This window comes from Macrobrachium nipponense, chromosome 20 (assembly GCF_015104395.2).
Source record: "Macrobrachium nipponense isolate FS-2020 chromosome 20, ASM1510439v2, whole genome shotgun sequence".
NCBI lineage: Eukaryota > Metazoa > Arthropoda > Malacostraca > Decapoda > Palaemonidae > Macrobrachium > Macrobrachium nipponense.
In genome coordinates, this window is record NC_061089.1 from 42,996,364 (window position 1) to 43,016,363 (window position 20,000).

The 20,000-nt window shown below is 32.9% G+C and overlaps 1 protein-coding gene across 1 annotated transcript in view; it reads left to right on the forward strand.

Annotated features, from left to right (window-relative positions):
- LOC135225180 (thrombospondin type-1 domain-containing protein 4-like) overlaps window positions 1-20,000 on the forward strand; it is a 325,897-nt gene that overhangs the window by 268,359 nt on the left and 37,538 nt on the right. The window contains 5 exon segments of the mRNA XM_064264457.1: window positions 9,476-9,680; window positions 10,055-10,221; window positions 10,875-11,055; window positions 13,954-14,172; window positions 14,557-14,686. Of these exon segments, the coding sequence (XP_064120527.1) occupies window positions 9,476-9,680; window positions 10,055-10,221; window positions 10,875-11,055; window positions 13,954-14,172; window positions 14,557-14,686 (902 nt within the window).

The window sequence follows — 20,000 nt, forward strand, 5'->3', positions numbered from 1 at the left end:
ATAATATTCCATGATTTTAAACTTAACACAAAACTTATCGATGATTCAATTTTCGTTCAATTTTTTCTTTTCATTTATTATTTTCTTGGGAAACATTTAAAAGGACTCGTTCAAAGCACAAATTATAACCATTTAAGAGAATGAATTCACACATTTTACGGTCCGCCAACCATGTGCGGTAGAGCTTTATGGGAATAATGTGATTAAAGCGAGAAAATGGAATAATGTGATGACAGTGATAAAATGCAATCAAATGATCAGTGGCAACGGTACATTTATCCCGGCGTGTTGAAAGCCACGAATTCGGTTGTATTAGTAAGGCCTTCGGGTGAAGAGTATCGGAACTATTCCAGTAAAAGTGGAACGTGCTGGGCATATCATACATAACTACATTCGGTGAAAGGAAAGAAAGTGCTTTAGTGTGTTGAAATTGTTCTGCGAACATTATTTTCTCACCTTCGGGATTTTACTCTTTTGGCCAAGGAAAAATTTACAAATTGCAGCGATTTCACTTGACCGTTTTGCTAGTATTAGTATGCCGTTATCGATGCCCCTCCCCAAAGAAGCCCCCCCCCCCCCCTCTCTCTCCTCCTCCTCTCTCTCTCTCTCTCCTCTTCTCTCTCTCTCTCTCTCTCTCTCTCTCTCTCTCTCTCTCTCTCTCTCTCTCTCTCTCTCTCTCTCTCATTTAGTGCATTTCTATCACCGGCTTCAACAATTTTCTTATTTTTACTATTTATTTTAATACCTTTCTCGGGGTTTGTGGCCTTTTTTTTATTACCAACTTGAACAATCTTTAACTAAACTATAAATAGCCTGAAGTGAAATGGGCAAAAGAAAAAAAAATTGTACACCCACGAGAACGAAAATTGAAATCTTAGGTAAACGATGCATATTATGTTCTGAAAAATCAGTCCCATAATGAAAAGAGCATGGCCTTCTAAGGGGAGAAAAACAGTATAGGGGCATTCGGAAACAAGCAACAAATAGGGGAATATATTCATGAAAAGGCAATATAAAAAATAACAACGCACAAATAAATCAACCACATCAAAGTAAGAGAAGGTGGAAAAAAGTATGAGTATGCACAAGTATGTTAGCCGGCGGCATGCAAGAATGGAGACTGATTAAATCGCACAGATGGAAGTCAGATCAATGGGACCCGATGTTCTAGGGCTAAAACTCATACTTTATGTGAAGTAGGAAAGGAGTGGGGAAAATATTAAAGGAGAGAGAGAGAGAGAGAGAGAGAGAGAGAGAGAGAGAGAGAGAGAGAGAGAGAGAGCTTGAAACAACTTCGTTTCCGTAGCTGTCGGGAAAAGTTGACATTAACTATACACTTTGATTATGTCATGATTTTAATCAAATGAGAGAGAGAGAGAGAGAGAGAGAGAGAGAGAGAGAGAGAGAGAGAGAGAGAGAGAGAGTATGAATGGTTTGACCCCTTTTATATGAGAAATCAAATCGTGTTAACACTTTTTGATTATATGACGCTATAAATTTTGACGAAGTACGGATCACCGCCTGTTCTCTCGCGCTCGCTCTCTACACCCTGGCTGCGACCAACAGCAGTCGAGTAAATAATTGGGTTCATATTCCCCTCCCACGATCAAGTGAGGCAAACTGGCTGTTTAGGGAACACGCCATACCGTTTCCTTAACTCACCTAGTCCGTAAACGAACACAGTTGCTTCGGTGGATTAGTGTGTATGAGAGAGAGAGAGAGAGAGAGAGAGAGAGAGAGAGAGAGAGAGAGAGAGAGAGTGGTCGTCTTGCGAACCCCGCCCAAGGTCATTATTCCCCCCCAGTGGACGTGATTTTATAATATAAACGTGAAACCGGCGAGGAACTTGGGGAATTTCATATACAAGGTTCAACTATTCGGCGCATTTTCTCTCCCCAGGAATTTTTACTCCTGGCAAGATTCAGTTTCATTATTTTTCATATTCTTGGCTCTGCTTTTTTCGTTAATCCCTCCTGAGGTGGCATGCAGTGGTGCCGGTGCGCTGTGTACTTTGTGTTTTTCTAAATTACAAAGGCCATGCAGTGCAGTCTTCAGGAACTGAAAGGCATGATGTTTTTCATCCCAGAATGTTTGTGAATCTTGTAAATATTTTCATGATAATATATAATATATATGTATGTGTGTGTATGTGCATGTGTATATAAAAATTCATAGACACTTACACTATACATACACACGCACTTCACTCCCACTTTGGCTTTAGTTACTGAGACAAACAAGGTAATAAGATCAAGATAAAAATATATTTATGAGTAGTATGTCTTCTGTTTAGTTTAAATCGTTTATATTATTGAAACGAACCAGAGAGTAAGATCAGGATAAAGATATATTTATTAGCAGTAATTCTTCTGTTGAGTTGAAAGTGAGGCCGTTGAACTTTCTAAGCTTAGGGTTTACAGTTAAGTGTGTGATAGAGTGACTCTTTTTATGAGTAGGCCTATGGAATTAAGACACCCGTTTTACTAGTTCTAGAATTACAGAGAAACTTGGCCAACATCTGGAAAGACGACTCAGTCTGTGATCATTTATTTAACAAAGTTTCACTTGAGTTTCGATGACATTTTGATATAGCAAAATTGCAGTTTATAGGATATCAGTCCTTGAAGATGATGAATGTGTCTTTCGTTGATAATCAAAGACTTTATTAACGTAACTGAAAAAATCATTCGTAAAACGAAGATGTCTTTCCATTAATGATCTGCCCCGTAGTTTGACGAATTAAAAACTTTTTGTTCGCCCTCCTTTTTTCTTAGAAAACCAGTTCCCCATTGGAATTCAACAAAAAATCTAAGGAAATCTGGGATTTTTTTGTTTTTGTTTTATTCTCTAACAAATCCTATTAAGTTCAGAAGTAGCCGAAGGCGCTAACAACTGATGAAGGGTACTTTCTTGAGAAGAATGTGCGATCAAAGAAGAGGATGAAAAGAAGTTGAAAAGGAACCAGAAAAAAAATCTGAGAGGATTTTAGGCCTAATTAAGTTTATGTAGTTTTTGAACTTTCATTTGATCTTTAGAATTCCAGGAAATTTAGAAGGAAGTCATCAGAAGAGGAGGTTGGTGTTTATTGAAATAAATGTAAGCACCCTACTAAAGCAGGGACGTTGTTGGCAAGATAAATTATTAAATTATTGTTCTTATGTAAAGTCAGTATCAGGTTTCGTAACATTAAGTTATCGACAGAGTGTGAACCACTAACTGGAAAATTATTAAGATTTCACTGAAAAGAAAGGTAAAACGGACATATAAGGACTAAGACAGAAGATAAAGTGTACTTATATATATATATATATATATATATATATATATATATATATATATATGTAGATATATATATATATAGTACCAGATATATATATATATATATATATATTATATATATATATATATATATATATATATATATATATTATGTTTGTCTCTCATTAGGATCGAACGCAGATCTTTCAAATGAAAAGTATGGAACGCTGCCAACTGAACCACACAAGTCATAAAGGAAGTTTCCCACAGGGGGATAGTGCCGTCAGTGCACCTCATGCAGTCCACTGCAGGCATTACTTAAGGTTCTTTGCAGCGTGCTTTCGCCCCCTAGCTGCAACACCTTTCTCTCCTTTTACTGTACCTCCTTTCATATTCTCCTCTTCCCATCTTACTTCCCACCCTCTCCTAACAATTGCTTCATAGTGCAACTGCGACGTTTTCCTCCTGTTGCACATTTCAAACCTTTTTCTGTCAATGTGCGTTTCAGCGCTGAATGACCTCATAAGTCCCCGTGCTTGGATTTTGGCCTAAATTCTATATTCAATTCATTAAAGAAAGTTGGAACCTAAGCACCCCTGTTCTTAAGGCATTTATCTGGATAACCTTATACTGCCTAGCATAACAGCGAGTTTTACAAAACTTTCCGATCTAGCAGGGACCCAATTGACAGGATGTCATTCGAATGATCCCTTCTGAGTGAATATGAGTCATCAACGCACAGTCAGAAATAAATTTTTGACTCGCATCGGAATTGAACCCAGATTCGCCCTTACCTTTCATTTAAAAGCTCAGGGTTCGATCCCGATGTGAATCAGTAACTTATTTCCGTTCGGGGCGATATTATATTATATATACATACACACACAAATACATACATATATATATATATATATATATATATATATATATATATATATATATATATATATTATATATCTATATATATATATATATATATATGTTGTATATACTATATATCTCTCATATAATATATAAATAAATGTGTGTAAGACAAAATTAAAATGAAAACCTTGATGAACATATGAGTTTGTCTCCTTAAATTCAATAAGCTTTCAGTATATGGGCTTTCCGGGCTCTTATAGTGTTCAGTTATTGTGGTTAGATTAGTGTTATTACTAGTCATAGATTAAGTTGGACCTGTGCCAACACTGGCACTTGCTCTTACGAACAACCCGCAATATAGGCATGCCGAGTTCACTGTTGGTGTACGGTCACTCGTACCTGGTTTTGTGAAACAGAAATTTTATGTTATGAGTAAAAAGCTTGGAATTTAGAAACGCTTTCGCTTGAAATCTACTACTCGTCTATTCGGAAATTACTATCGTGAAACATTTCTCCTCCTTTCTCACTATTCCCTCCATAAAAAAAGAAATCATTCCGAATTCAAGAAGCGAATAAAATGCAAAAAATATAATACCGACCTTCAGTCAAAAACATATTGAAGGCTTTGGGGCTCCCAAGTTTGCGAAATATTTATTCACCCTCTAAACTTTTCGAACCGTATGGACATTCCTTAGCAAGTATCGAACTTGAAACACATTTCCTCATATTTTCCACATTATCGGCTCCCTGCACCCCCCTCCCTCCCTCCCTCCCTTTTAAAGGGAAGTTTCTTGGCAGGAAAAATGTGCGCTCAGGGTAAAAAAAATTGACGTGCTATTTAAGATAATTTGTTCTTTGATAAGGAAAGCCACTACATTCTATGAAGATTTGTTGTAATCTTTTTTTGAAGGCCATCGTTATGAAAGATAGATTCATAAAACTGAATCTCTTTTTTTGAAGGCCATCTTTATGAAAGATAGATTCATAAAATTGATCGACGACGACGGACGATGAAAAAGAGAAAAAAAAAATAGCTTGCTTGTGGAGAAACAAAAATATTATCACAAACTTGATGGTAATATTTCAATTTGTATGCCTTATGGTACGGGGTTCAAGAAGGGCGCCATCACTTCAATTAATGGTTGTATTATATTTCCTTGATTTTAAAATTAGCTTGTTTTTAGTCCTACTCTACTCTCAAAGTATTTAGCAATAGTTGTGAAATCCAACAGATCTCGTTAATTTTGATCTTATATTACTATTAACCGGCAGATTCGTCAGAGAGCTTATTTTTCCCTGCAGTAGATCATTTCTCTCTCAATTATTAAGGGGAAAGTTACAGGATGAAGTTTAGCCCGTGCTTACTTTTACAAACTTGAACTCTTTTGATGTAAAATTTATGAAGGGTCATAATAGTCTTTAGCTTAAAGCTGAGAAAGTTTATCCAGCGACACCCAGAGAGAGAGAGAGAGAGAGAGAGAGAGAGAGAGAGAGAGAGAGAAAATCGGCAAACATGAAACATCACGTTTTTAACTAAAAGAAATGAGTGTGAAAGTTGAGTAAGAAAATTCTATTGGAAGTCGAGAACGGACCTCGGGTGCAAAAACCTCTCAGGTGTTATTAGCCAATATCGGTATTCTATAACCTTTGTTGCTGGAAGAGAGAAAGAGAAAGAGAAAGAGAGAGAAAGGGGGCGGGGCTAGGTATAGGAGGGAGACTGCTTTCTGGGAACGCTTTTATCCGTCATTATAATGCGTGGGTTCATGGTCAAATGACTCATTTAATGGCGCTTACTCACACGTGCTAAAATGTTGGTCGGTATTTGTTATGCATTCCTCGTAGGACCCCGTAGGTCTCTGTCCTGACAGACAACATGCAAGACGACAAAGGATCTTTGTTGAGGGAATACATTTCGATGCGTTTCATCTCCCTGGCCAACCTCCTTTGGGGAGCTGTTTTCTTCGTTGTAGAAGACTCGCAGCTTTGAGGTGCTCTCTCTCTCTCTCTCTCTCTCTCTCTCTCTCTCTCTCTCTCTCTCTTCATCATCATCGATGTCTATGTGAACTATGGATGTTATTTGCATAACTATAAAGAGACATTTTCCTTACGAATAATAGTGAAATTTATTTTCTTAGGTAAGCAGTTATTACGCCACTCCACCCATTAATTTTTTTTTTTTTTTTGAAAACGAGGACATTAAATATTTGTAATAAAAATAGCCATAATTGCGGTAGCGTAGGATAAGAAGTTGATGGTTAATGTTATATAATGAATACTGTTCCTCTTAATAGTTTCGATGATCATCCGTTTACTATCTTGTATGATACAATAAAGTTTGTTCATACTTACCTGGCAGATATATATAATCAAGTACCCACCCACCTCCCTCAGGGGACAGTGGAAATAAAAATTATGAATAGAAAATGGGAATGGTTCCTGATACCGCCTCCCAGCGGCGGGAATGGGTACTAACCACCTGGCCGACCACTGCGTGTGTCGGAAGTTTTTTAAAATTCTGTCGGACTTCAGAAAATACAGCTATATATATATCTGCCAGGTAAGTATGAACAAACTTTATTGTATCATAACAATATCATTTTTTTCTTTTTCGCATTTCTTTTTTTTACACGTTATTTTGGCTGCCATATTTTATTCACATTGCGAGAGACGTTCACGTAATTTACCCTTTATTCAATTATTTCTCACCCAAGTTCTACAACATATTCATGAGAGGATGAAATCTACCTTGTTATCATCATACCAGTTTTTCTTGGGAGATCTTAACCCGATTCTTGAAAGCGGTTCATACAGCATGGCTCAAACAATATAACCATTATAAACACTTATCAAATTTCACACAATAGTAACATGTCATATCAATCCTTCCTCCAAAAAAATTTCGTTGTCTAATTTTATTCAATGTAAGAAGTTTGTCTAGAGATCAGTATTATTTTTTGGCTACTTATGCATTTCAGATAATCTTTGTTACTTAATCCAAAATTATTTTTATTAGCTGGGTTTGTGTATTTTTCCCTCAAATTATTTGTAATTTATGTGAAGTCTTACCTGAAATTATATTTGAAATCTGTTCTCTCTTGAATGTTTTTCTTTCATTTTTTTTTCTCTTTCCTGTGTGTCATTTAGTGTAATTTGTTATTTATTCCTTTTCATTTTGTTTTAAACTATGGTGTACACAATTTCATTGTTTATTTTATTTAGTAGGTTTTTTAAATGTTGTTATTCTCCCATATTCACAAAGTTCATCTCTGTCTGAAAGTTCGTCTTCTGTCCGTCAATGCTTCCTTCAAGAATACCTCACCACCCAACTGTTCCCGCTCAAGTTGAAAGGATTCCAAACTTGATACGAATGGTTTCCGTGCATACTTGTGCAGGAAGCTCGCTTGTCCGTTTGTTTGTTCGTCATTATGCGGTGAACTTGTCTCTTTAGAATCTTGTCTTGCATACTTCGTCAACACAAAACCTGCGCTGTTGAAATTACGTCAATCAACTGCAGTACAATGTAGACTATCGTGCATGGAGGAAGATTGTCTGTCTGCGTGCACTTGGCTTGCGTTTCCCTTCTAATCAGACTTGGGAAAGATGAATTCTTGGTGCGAAAGACGGCAAGCAATGTACCCAATATATCTCTTCGAGCTCAGAGTAGGTCAGGTTATTTATTTACCTTTGCAAGAATAGAGTTTCTTCAAAACTTCATAAGTCGGCAAGGTCTTAAAAGAGAAGTTGCTGGAGGTCTCAGAATGCTTGTACTTATTTATTTGATGTCAGTTTTGTCGTCACTAATTTTTGGAGATTCCTTTTACCTCTTAATTGACTCACTAGAAAGGTTTTCCTAACTTTTCTTTTCATAACTGTATGAAATGCTGGATATAGCCTGCCCTTCATTTTGCCCAAGAAATGAGGTTGGTTTATGTAGATTAGTTGACACGACCAACTGCCTATTTTACGCAATTTCACAAGATATGAAATGAAAACCGTTAATTACGCAGAATGGTCCCTATTTCGAACGACAGTTATACTGAATGTATTTTGCAAAACAAATAAATAAAAGACAAAATATGGAAATATATTATAGCCACGAGAGAGGGAGAGAGAGAGAGAGAGAATTTGATGCAGTCTCAAATACTCCATCCAGATAATTATGCGAATGATGATGTGGAGAGCTCTTATTTGCATTGCTGTGAAATCCCCGCCTACTGCAACAGCACACTGAGCTGGTTGAAGGGACCACACTGAAGATCACAAAAGGATTTATCCTACACGCTTGTGTTATTAGTATATATTAACTCTTAAATTTATGTTTCTTGCATGCTTCGGGTATGGGCCTGAAGTGGATATAAATTTCCTCCACATTGGTCTCTCCTCATAAAAAAATGAATAAAGTTGTAATGAACACACACTCTTAAGGAAAACAAAAACAGATTAGAGAGAAAAATGTGGATAATTTAACTGTAAATTTAATTCAAATATATATGTTTGATATGAGGGAACATAACATAAAACTGCAGATAAGAACTCGCATTTCCAGGTATACAGAAAAGCTTACTACACAGTAAAATTTCAATGGCTTAGATAGAAAGACGATAAGTAAAAGTCAGGTGAAACGCCATTAACGGTGTAATTAATGGATGGATTTACAAGAGACTTGGATATTTTTCTGCCACCTCCCGAAAGAGAATCATCCGGAAAGTCTTAATAGTTATAACAACATAACAAAAAGGCTAATGTGTTTTATTGATTTTGCTTTTGTATGGTTCTTCTATTTTTGCGGCATAACCAGTTTGATCCAAATTATGTTATTGCTTCTAAATCGTATGGGAACGATTAACTTCTCATTTTTTACAGTAAATGTCAGTAGGAGTATGATTTTTTTTTACAAGAATTTTCTTGATAAAATCTACTGTCCATTTTTACGATATAATAAACCTTACCAAACGACATCTTTCGAGTCGAAAAATTTTGATGTTAGCTGTCTGTCAGTCTGTCTGGTTATCTATGTCTGTCCAGCCTCAGAGGGTGAAGTTTTTCCATCTTGAGTTGGCCTGTTACTTCTGAACTACAGGAAACATAGACTTCATATTGGGTATCTACTAGTAAAGTCAATGCACAGAGTGAAATCGAGGTCATGTTCATACTTTGAGGTCACAGGTCAAATCAAGTTTGCCACTGTGAGCTATGGGGACAGCATGTTACACAAAACAATGTTTGTGTTCGTGTGTGGCATTTGACTGATATATGCAGTGACGAAATCAGGGTGCACAGTATTACAAAGTTTTTACATTGCCAATATGGTAATCCCCCTACTGTATGTAATGTCTTCAACTTTCGTTAACAGGAAATAGGATGTGACAATGTATTGGGATCTGGCAACCGCTTTGACTCGTGTGGCATCTGTGGAGGCGACAACAGCACGTGCAGGATAATATCTGGTGTCTTCTCTCGTGCCAAGATGCCCTATGGATATAATGTTATCGCAACCTTGCCCTCTGGTGCCAGTAACATCACAATTCAACACATACGACCTTCTACAAATTACTTAGGTTAGTGATGATTAGACAAGACAGAAGGGATGGTATAGCTGGTTCACTTACGTCTCGTAGGCACATGGCTCACCCAAGAATACCTTAAGTGAACCAACTATAGTTTTATAGCCCTTGAACCATTTTGTCTGACATCTTGGTTAGATAAGTTTGTTCCTGAAAGATATTTATTTTACAATTTTGAACGCAAACAATTGGCCAAGTTAGCATTTGCTGAATTCTGGGGGGTGATAGTAATTTGTGCAAGTGCAGCAGTTAAGGCTATCTTAGAAAAAATGGGCCTCTGCTCTCATAACGAAATCATGTTAATAATAGCTTTTGGAAATTGAGGACAGCAGTGTATATACTGATTCTTATACGGATTTTCATTGCAGCGCTAAAACACCTGGAAGGAGATTTCTTTTTGAATGGTAACTGGGGCATAAATGCCTCTGGGAGCTATCAAGCTGCAGGAACCACTTTCTACTACCAGCGGCCTGAAAGGTTTCAAGGAGACATGGTCACGGCGATAGGGCCTCTCCAGCATGCAGTCAATGTTATGGTAAGTTTCGGTCTACTTGTTTCCCGTCAAAAAAGGGAACTAAAAGTAATATCCGAATCACTTTACTGGGTATGTCCTCAGCTAATTGTGATAATTTTCGAATTGGATTTATAGTTTATCTTTTTAATGGGTATAATATTTAGATAGTTTTTTTTATAATGTGTTGTTTTGTCAGTGCCTGACAACCCTGTGTTCCGAGATTCTACTTTTAACTAAGTCCAGTACACGATTACCTGATCTTCTTGCTAATGGTTGGATAAGTTTGAGAACGAATGATTTCACATAGAGAAACATTCAGTTAAAAAAAAAAAAAAAAAAAAAAAAGGCCATGTTTAGAAAAGCAAGGACTACCATGAGGTATGCTCGGCGTTTTATAACATACGCCTATTCTCTGCTTTAATTGCCAGTAAATCAAAAACTTTTCAGGGTCACCTCACGACAATAATTTATCTTGAATTTGCATGTTTTTATAGTATTTATTTAATGAAACGGCTTTTGCCCAATAATCGTGTTCTATAATTTGTACCTTAGAGATTATGAAATCAGATCACATTTTAATTTTATATTTAATTTTTTTTAGTTTAGAGTGGATAATAGTGAAATTTTCAAGAAAAATATTATTAAAGAATGTATATATATATTTTTTTTGGCAGGTATTCTATCAGTCAACAAATCCTGGGATCAAGTATGAGTATCACCTCCCGATGTCTCCCTCACGAAGAAGAAATTACCCAGTTGTGGTTCCAGGGACGCCTCAGAGACCTCATATTAGACCTGACAACCCTCTTAACCCCCTCGTTCCAGGGGGCCCAGCATCCAGGACCCCACCCTCTGGTACACCACCTTTATCTGTTGGGTCATTCAGGGATTCCAGTAGGGGCAGCTTTATATCAGGAGGCTTTAAAGGTTCTGGGAGTTCTGATGATCTGTCCAGCACCAGCTCTGCCCCTAGAGGCCAGCAGCTCCCTCTTGATAAGAAGGCAGATGAGCTTATTCACAAGCCAGTAGCTGCTGCTGTTCATGCTTCTTCAGACTCACACTCTAATATGTCTTCCATGCATCTTGGCTATCAGAATAATCCCCCTCACACTGATAACATAAACACAACTTCCGGCAAAGTCCTTCCTGTCTCTTCTCCCACTGACAGCACAGGTCAGAAACAGCCTCTCTCGAGGAAACCTGTCATAGACTATCCAACTGATGGCTCGACTGTCAAGCACAAACCTTTTACTTCAACATCTAATAGATATGTTCACCATTCTAGTAGGGACTTTGTTACTTCACCCAAAGGAAAAACACCAAATTTAGGCATCCAAGGACGAATGCATCCAGCAATGCATAGTTTTGGATATCTAAATAATAAACACAAAATGCATCCTAGTGTCTCACCAATGCATGCCCCTTTTTACACCAGCTCTAGTTATCGGCCTAATTACAGACTTTATAACCCATTCACGGGGCATGACAGACGACTACCACAACCTTCAGTTCCTATCTCTAGTAAGTCTCACTTACATGACATTCCATGGATGAACGACCTTCATCCGGGCTATCTGTCACTTCCATCACCATCTCATTCCCAACCAATGAATGATCTTAGAAGGATTGCCTCCCCAGCCAAACACCTCCCCCCATCCTTTCCACAGTCCACCACCCACAGTGTTGCTGCCAAGAGTCGCATGGGGTACGCAGGTATGTTAAAACGAGCTGTAATGGTGCACGCTGCTTCCGCACAATCACACTCCAATCTTCTCACGCTCTCTTCCCCCCTTATCGCCTTCGGATAGATACTCAATCTCCTCCATCATGGTGTACAGTTGTGACGTTCTGCATCGTTTCCGAATGTATCGTAAGATAGTTGTTTTGTTCTCTTATTTTGCCTCCTAATTTTCTTATATAAAGGGTGTTAGTTTCCTCGTGAGTGGAGTGATTGTTCTCTCCAGACATTGTAGAAAAATGAAACCACTGACATGGTTTTTGATACTGGCTTTTGCTATAGAAAATATGTGGGTTAATGTATAATGTTTACAAGTTTATTTATTCAGTTGTTAATATCAAATACAATTTTAAATGGCTTTTTCCGTATTTGTACACTAATTTCATCATCTTGATGGCATATGACCATGTACATAAATCATTGTGATCTCAAAGCTGTCTGACAGGAACAAACTGTAAGAAGAACTTTCATAGCAAGAATCTAGTCAGCAAGTAATTATTTGCCTATGTGTATAAACTAACAGCATGGCTCTATTGAGTCATAGTAGATTGGATTCTGTCTATTTAGCCTTTGATATCTGTAGTGGTAAAACTTGAATTTTAAATCCTCTCATCTTTATATAACTAAAGGTACTTACTTCTTGACTTAATTACTAACATTTCGAGTTACAAATTACTGCAGTAATTCTAGCAATATATGGACTTAAAAGACAGTCTTCAAAATTTTATTTTTAGTTTTTAACTTTAGTGCCAAATGAAGATTAACTCTTCGTGTTTCAGGAGCAATAATATAGCAATAGTGTATTTAATGTAATCTAAGCTTTTTCGTATCTTCAGCAGCATTTTAGTTACAAGGTAAAACTTATCACACAGGCTGCTCAGTTAAGTTGTTTCTCTAGAATAGCGGTGTTTTAACCATTACATTACTAGATTATGGAAAAGTTATAAAAGATAACGGTAACGATGTCATACAGGAATTTTCTTTAGTCATAATTTAGTTAACAGCCTTGATAGTTGTTGAAAGTTGTACAAGGTTCGTTAAGTGTTTTCATTGTAATCCTTGGAATGTATAACATTACGATTCACGATGAAATTTAATGAATACTTTGTAGATTACCAGGCTTGTGTTTACTTGGGAATTCTGTTGTGGAATTGGAAATATAAATTATATATAGCAAATCGGAAGTTAGCCTACAAATGCAACATGTTCACCTGCAATGTGATTAGTTAATAATTTTGTTGTACCGTTGACGGAATTGTAATTTATAGTGTAATTGAAAGTTCATTAGGCGCTGGTCTTTATAAATTTAAATTTTATTTATATTAAATTATATAATTGTTCATACTAATTAAAACAAGATAAATCCAATTTAACCTTCTGAAAAGATACCTTCAAAATGCAGTACTTCAGATGATTTGCATACGTTGTAAAAATGTAGATACAGTAATTTCTTACCATTATGTCATCTATGTCCAACCAAAGATTATCCTGAATTTTACATTTAACTGTTCTTTCAACAAGTATATCGCTTTCTTTTAATTTTTCTTAACGATTTTCTTGTAAATAGTATTAAATTGTTTTCTTCCGTAGTTAAATATTAAAAATTTAAAAATAAAAAATATAAAATCTGTTTGGTTTTAACCTTGTTATTTTGAACGCCAGCCTTTATATTTTGTCAAGAAGAATGTTAAGTCAATTTTCGTCATCCACATCATTTTGAGATTTCCTCTGGATACCGTAACTTTTGTACTTTAATATAATTTCACCAAACTTGTCAGATGGCATAAAGAACCTGGACAGTCAATTATTAAAACTGACGCCATTAAAATAACTGATACTAAACATCAATAAGTAAATTTTAAAAATATAACTCTAAAACTAACAACAACAACAACAACCACCTAAATAAAACAAACTTAAAATTGAAGCAAAGAAAAAGTCATTGTCTACTGTGTGTTTTGTATATAGGAAATACTGACAAAGACCTAAATCGCTCTTACGATGTGATTCTTCAGGACCCGTCAATGATGCTCGGTCAAGCAATAATTACGGCAACTCCGTGCTAGCGAACAGGAGGAGAGAGGAAGAGGAAGAGGAGGAAAAGAAGAAAAAGAGGAAGGAACGGAGAGGGAGGAAGGACGGAGGCAAGGATAAACTGAAGCACGAGAAACGAAGGAAGAGATACGAGTGGAAAGTCGTCGGTTTTAGCAGCTGCACAGAAACTTGTGGAGGAGGTGAGTTGTGAATAATGTCAGATTTATTTTCGACTTTCGACATTCTGGCGTTGCGATGACTGTAGTCACTTACGAAAAGTTTGACGTCAAGGAAAGATACTTTTTTTTTTCATTTTGATTATTACGCTTTTCTCCAATTTGGAGATGGAAAAATTGTTTACATTTTTTCGTGTTGCGCTAACAATACTACAGAAATTGAATATTCTGTTCACTAAACGTCAATTCATGCTATCATCACTAGAAAGACCTTTTAAGCCTTAATTTTGAAGAACTTCCAATTTTGCGAGGCATTTTTAGCCCTCCACCATAAATACATCTAGAGATCATTGTAACAATATCGGCGCAGATTCTGAATGACGGCTTTACCCTTTTCTTCCTGCTCAGGCACCCAGACAACTCGCGTGGTTTGCGTCAAACGGAAACGTGGCAACGAGGTTCCAGACAAACACTGCGTCGACCTTCCACGTCCAGCTGAGGACACTGTCAGGTGTAACTTGCGCCCTTGTCCTGCTCAGTAAGTTCAACAGTTCTCGTTTTCCCTTCTATATCCATAGTACCTTTGCTGAATCTTTTTTGTGACGTCGTTGATCATCTTTTTTTAGTTTTCTTTTTCTCGTTACGTGCCATAATTGTATTGTAAAACCGAACGAAAGCATACACTCAGAGGAACCATCTCATGTTCGCCCCTTTGTAGATTGGAAAGGCGCAGTTTGAATAAATTATTTCCGGTATATTGCAGTGAGACAAGTAGAATCGGATCAGAAGTCCCCCCAAAATGTAATATTCAAGCAGGGATATACAGAATCTAGTCTCAGAGAGTGAACAGGACTGTTTTGTATCCAACTACAAAGGGCTATGGTAAGCGAATATGGGTGGAGAGACCACAGCTTACGGAAAGGAGTTTTGGGACTTATTCGTAGGAATTCGGGAACTGTTATAGTTGTTAAAAAAAAAAAAATAGTGATAGAGGAGAAGGGATAAGGCATGGGTGCTTGGCACAGGCAGCTTTGCCATTCGTAATTATGACCCAAACTATTGTTACAGTGTTTTGATTTCCGCACAAAAGTGGTCTTAACGCTTTTACGTTTTTAAGTTTGTGCTACTGTTATAGGGATAATAAAATTAATTTGTCGTGCTAGCATCAAATCATCATAAAAAATAAGAACATAAAGAAGAAATTATGAAAAAATTAACTTTTATATTTGGTCGAATTAACCACTCGCTAAAGAGGGAAACTGAAAAATCAAATATAAAATAATGGCTGTTAGCGAGCCGGTTCAACGTATACCTCCGGCTGTACTAGGGGAACACGGCAAATTGCCCATGTTAGGGGAATACTCCATATGCTATATTTTAGGTCTTTGCGGTTTGGCAAAATAATTGCAATTTTCATATTTTCATTCCTGTTGTAACCCCGAAAACATAATCCCAAATATTAATCTTTCATAATATTTATATGTATTCTTACACAGTAGAGAGCATGGAGCTTCCCGTTATTATGAATAACTAAAAGACAAACAACCTCATTATTGACATTAGTACGGAAACCGAGCTTCGGTGGGTGCTCTGTTTTCGATTTTTTTTAAGGCCCCAATTTAGCCATAAGAAAGACCTCTAAATTCTAACGTAAAGCAAGGTAAATATTTGCGGTTTTGACTTGCTTGTAGCATTGCCATATTGTTGACAAATTGTAATGTGTTGCAATGTTGCATCCATATTCGTGAATACGGAACAGCCAATTTAATTACATTCCCAGCACGATTTACTGTATGCCAGTTCATAGGCTCCGCCCCCAAAATATGTAATGGTCAAAATTGCATGGTTACTAACACTCGGTATGATTTACAATGAAGTCACGCAGTCAGATAATTTAGCATGTTTATGGGAAAAGATTAGTTACAGGAAGAATTAAGGCATCCGGACAGACACAATGAGGCATTTGAGTAAAAGAAAAAACAATAGCAACGGTAGACTCTCTGGCGACTATTGAAGAAGTTCTAGCTACATGCCCAAATTAAGGCAGTATTCAAAGCGTACAAGTGTATTAACATCATAGAGTGATCGTTTGTGGAGGTGCCACTACATAGTTTATAAGAAAGTATGCAGAAAGTTATGATACTTGTAGGAGAAACAGATAAAGGTTAGAGAGAGACTTTTGCTTGATTATTCATCAGCAGACGTAGCCACAAAGAATAGGTTGTAGCATTTAGAACAAGTCCATGAGTTAGATATTACTGGTCAACCTTAGTATGGTCCTGTAACTAGAGATAGTGTCTCAAGGAAAAAAAAAAAGGAATATAAGACGGGAAACCAGGTGAGAAACACCTTCATTCCTTCTATTTTTCTGGGACAGTCAGTACCTTGGTTGACACCCACATATATTATACTTATATTATATGGTATCTATAATACTATAAATATAATTATATATATATATATATATAGAGATATCGTGTGTTATATAGTTATATAGTATATAATCTATATATATATATCTTATATCTATATATATGCTATATATATATCTATATATATATCTATATATATATATTACTATATATATATATCATATACTACTATCTCTGTCTCCATATATATATATCTATATCTATATATATAGAGAGTAATATATAGATATATATCTATATAGATCTATCTGATATATATATCTATATATATATATATATATTATATATATATAGATATATCTATCATATATATACTATTATCTAGATGATAGATCTATACTATATATATCTATATATCTATAGTAGTATATAATCTATATATATAGGTATCTATATATATATCTATATAGTATATATATATATATCTATCTATCTATATATATCGATCTATATATATTATATCTACATATATATATATCTATCTATATATCTATACTACTATATAGTATACTATATATCTATCTCTATATCATATATATATATATATCTATATCATCATAATATCTATATATATATCGTACTATCTATATATATATATCTATATATAACATCTTATATCTAGTATATACATATATCTATATATTAATATGCTATAGATACATGCATATCTTAGATATCTCATCTATATAATATCTAATCTATAATATCAATATTATTCTATATATATCTATATCTATATATATCTATATCTATATATCTATATCTATGATTCATACGTCTATATTCTAATATCTAATATCTCTCTATGATGACATTTCTATATCTATATCTACATCTATATTGTGTAGGGTATTAACATCTATATCTATTATCTACATTCCTATATCTATATCTATAATATCTATATCCTATATATACTAATTATTAGTATAATATCTATATATATATCTAAAGTATATATAATGTATATCTATAATAATATATCTATCTAATTAATATATCTAATATATATTTATTATATGTATTATATTATATCTATATATATATATCTGTATATATATCTATATATATATCTCATATTATATATTATAGATTATATATACTCTATGATATATGATATGAATCTATATATAAGATCTATATATATATATACCTCTAATATAATAGGATAGTTATATATATAAGTATATTATATATTACTATATCTATATAAGATATATATATCTATAATATAATATATCTATATATATATCATAATATATCATATATATCCTATATCATATATTCTAATATATTATATCTATATAATTATAATATATATTATATATAATATTCTCTATTCTATTATATATAGATATATAGATATATTATATATATATCTCTATATTATCCTAGTATATATATATATTAGAATATATGATTGATATAATCTTAATATTCTCTATAGCTAATCTATATAATTATATATAAGTCTATATATTAGTATATATCTATATATCTATATATCGTATATATATATATATATATAGTATCTAATCTCTTATGCATCTCTATATTATTCTATATCTCTATCATAATATAGGATATTATATATATTTATATATAGATATATATTAATATATATATCTATATATTAATATAGTCTTATCTAATGGTATATTATGTAATCTATACTATATCTATCTAATTATGAGCTATATTCTCTATATATATATATCTCTGTATATATATTAGAGTTATTATAAATATCTGAGTAATATATAATAAGACTATAATCTATATTATATTATAGATATATATATAAGATATCTATATATAGATATTATATATAGATATTATATCTATATATAGATATTATCTATATAGATATCTCTATTATATTTCTCCATCTACTATATAGGATATTAAGATATAATATCTAGATAATAGAATATATAATCTATATCGATATTAATATATAATATATATTATCTATAATAGATATATATATATCAGATTATATATATATATCGATATTTTATATATCTATAGATAATATAATATCGGATATAATTATATATCGATAATAGATATAGATAGATTAGATATATATAGATTAGATATATATAGATATCGGGAATTATATATCTATAGATATTAATATTAGATATATATAGAATATATCATAGATATATCAATAGATATATATATAGGATATATATATAGATAGCTATATAGAATTATATATAGATATATATAGTAATATAATAGATTATATAATATAGATTAAATTATTATAGATATTATTATATTATAGATATATATTAGATATAATATATAGATCTATATATAGATATATTATAGTTAATATCTTAGAATAATATAGATACTATATATATAGATTAGATATAGATATCTAGATAATATATAGGTATAATATAGAGATATATCTGATATCTATATAGATATAATATATAGATATATATATAGAGATATATATAGGTATATATTAGTATATATCTATCTATAGATTATATATTATATTCTATATATATATATTAGATCTATATCTATTAGATATATATACATATACTATAATATTATATATCTATAGATAATATAATAATATCATCTATATAGATATTATATCTATTAAGGGAATATATATATATATATATATATAATATATATAGATAATATCTATAAGATATAGATATATATCCTATAGATATATATCTATAGATAATATATCTATAGATATAGATATATACATCTAATAGATATAGATATCTACTCATAGATAATATATCTAAGATAATAGATATTATATCTATAGATATAGATATATATCTATAGATAAAAAAATTAGATATATATCTATAGATATGAGATATATCTATAGATATTAGATATATATCTCTAGATATAGAATATATCTATAGAATATAGTATATATTTCTAATAGCTATAGATATATATCTATAGATATAGATAATAATCTATAGATATATATCTCTAGATATATATCTATAGATATATAAAAGTCTATAGTATATATCTATAGATATATAATCTATAGATAGAATAATCTATAGATATAATATCTGTCGCTATAGATTATATATCTAATAGATAATATATTTATAGAATATATCTATAGATAATATCTATAGATATATATCTATAGAATATATATATATATATATATATAATATATATATATATAAATATTAATATATATATATGTATATCTATATTATATCGATATAATTATATAGATATCTAGTAATATACTCTATATTGTATATCTATATATTATCTATAGAATATCTCTATATATATAATATATATATCTAGATATATATTTACTATTAAAAAATTAATATTATAAATATATATATATATATATATTATATATATATTCTATATATATATCTTATA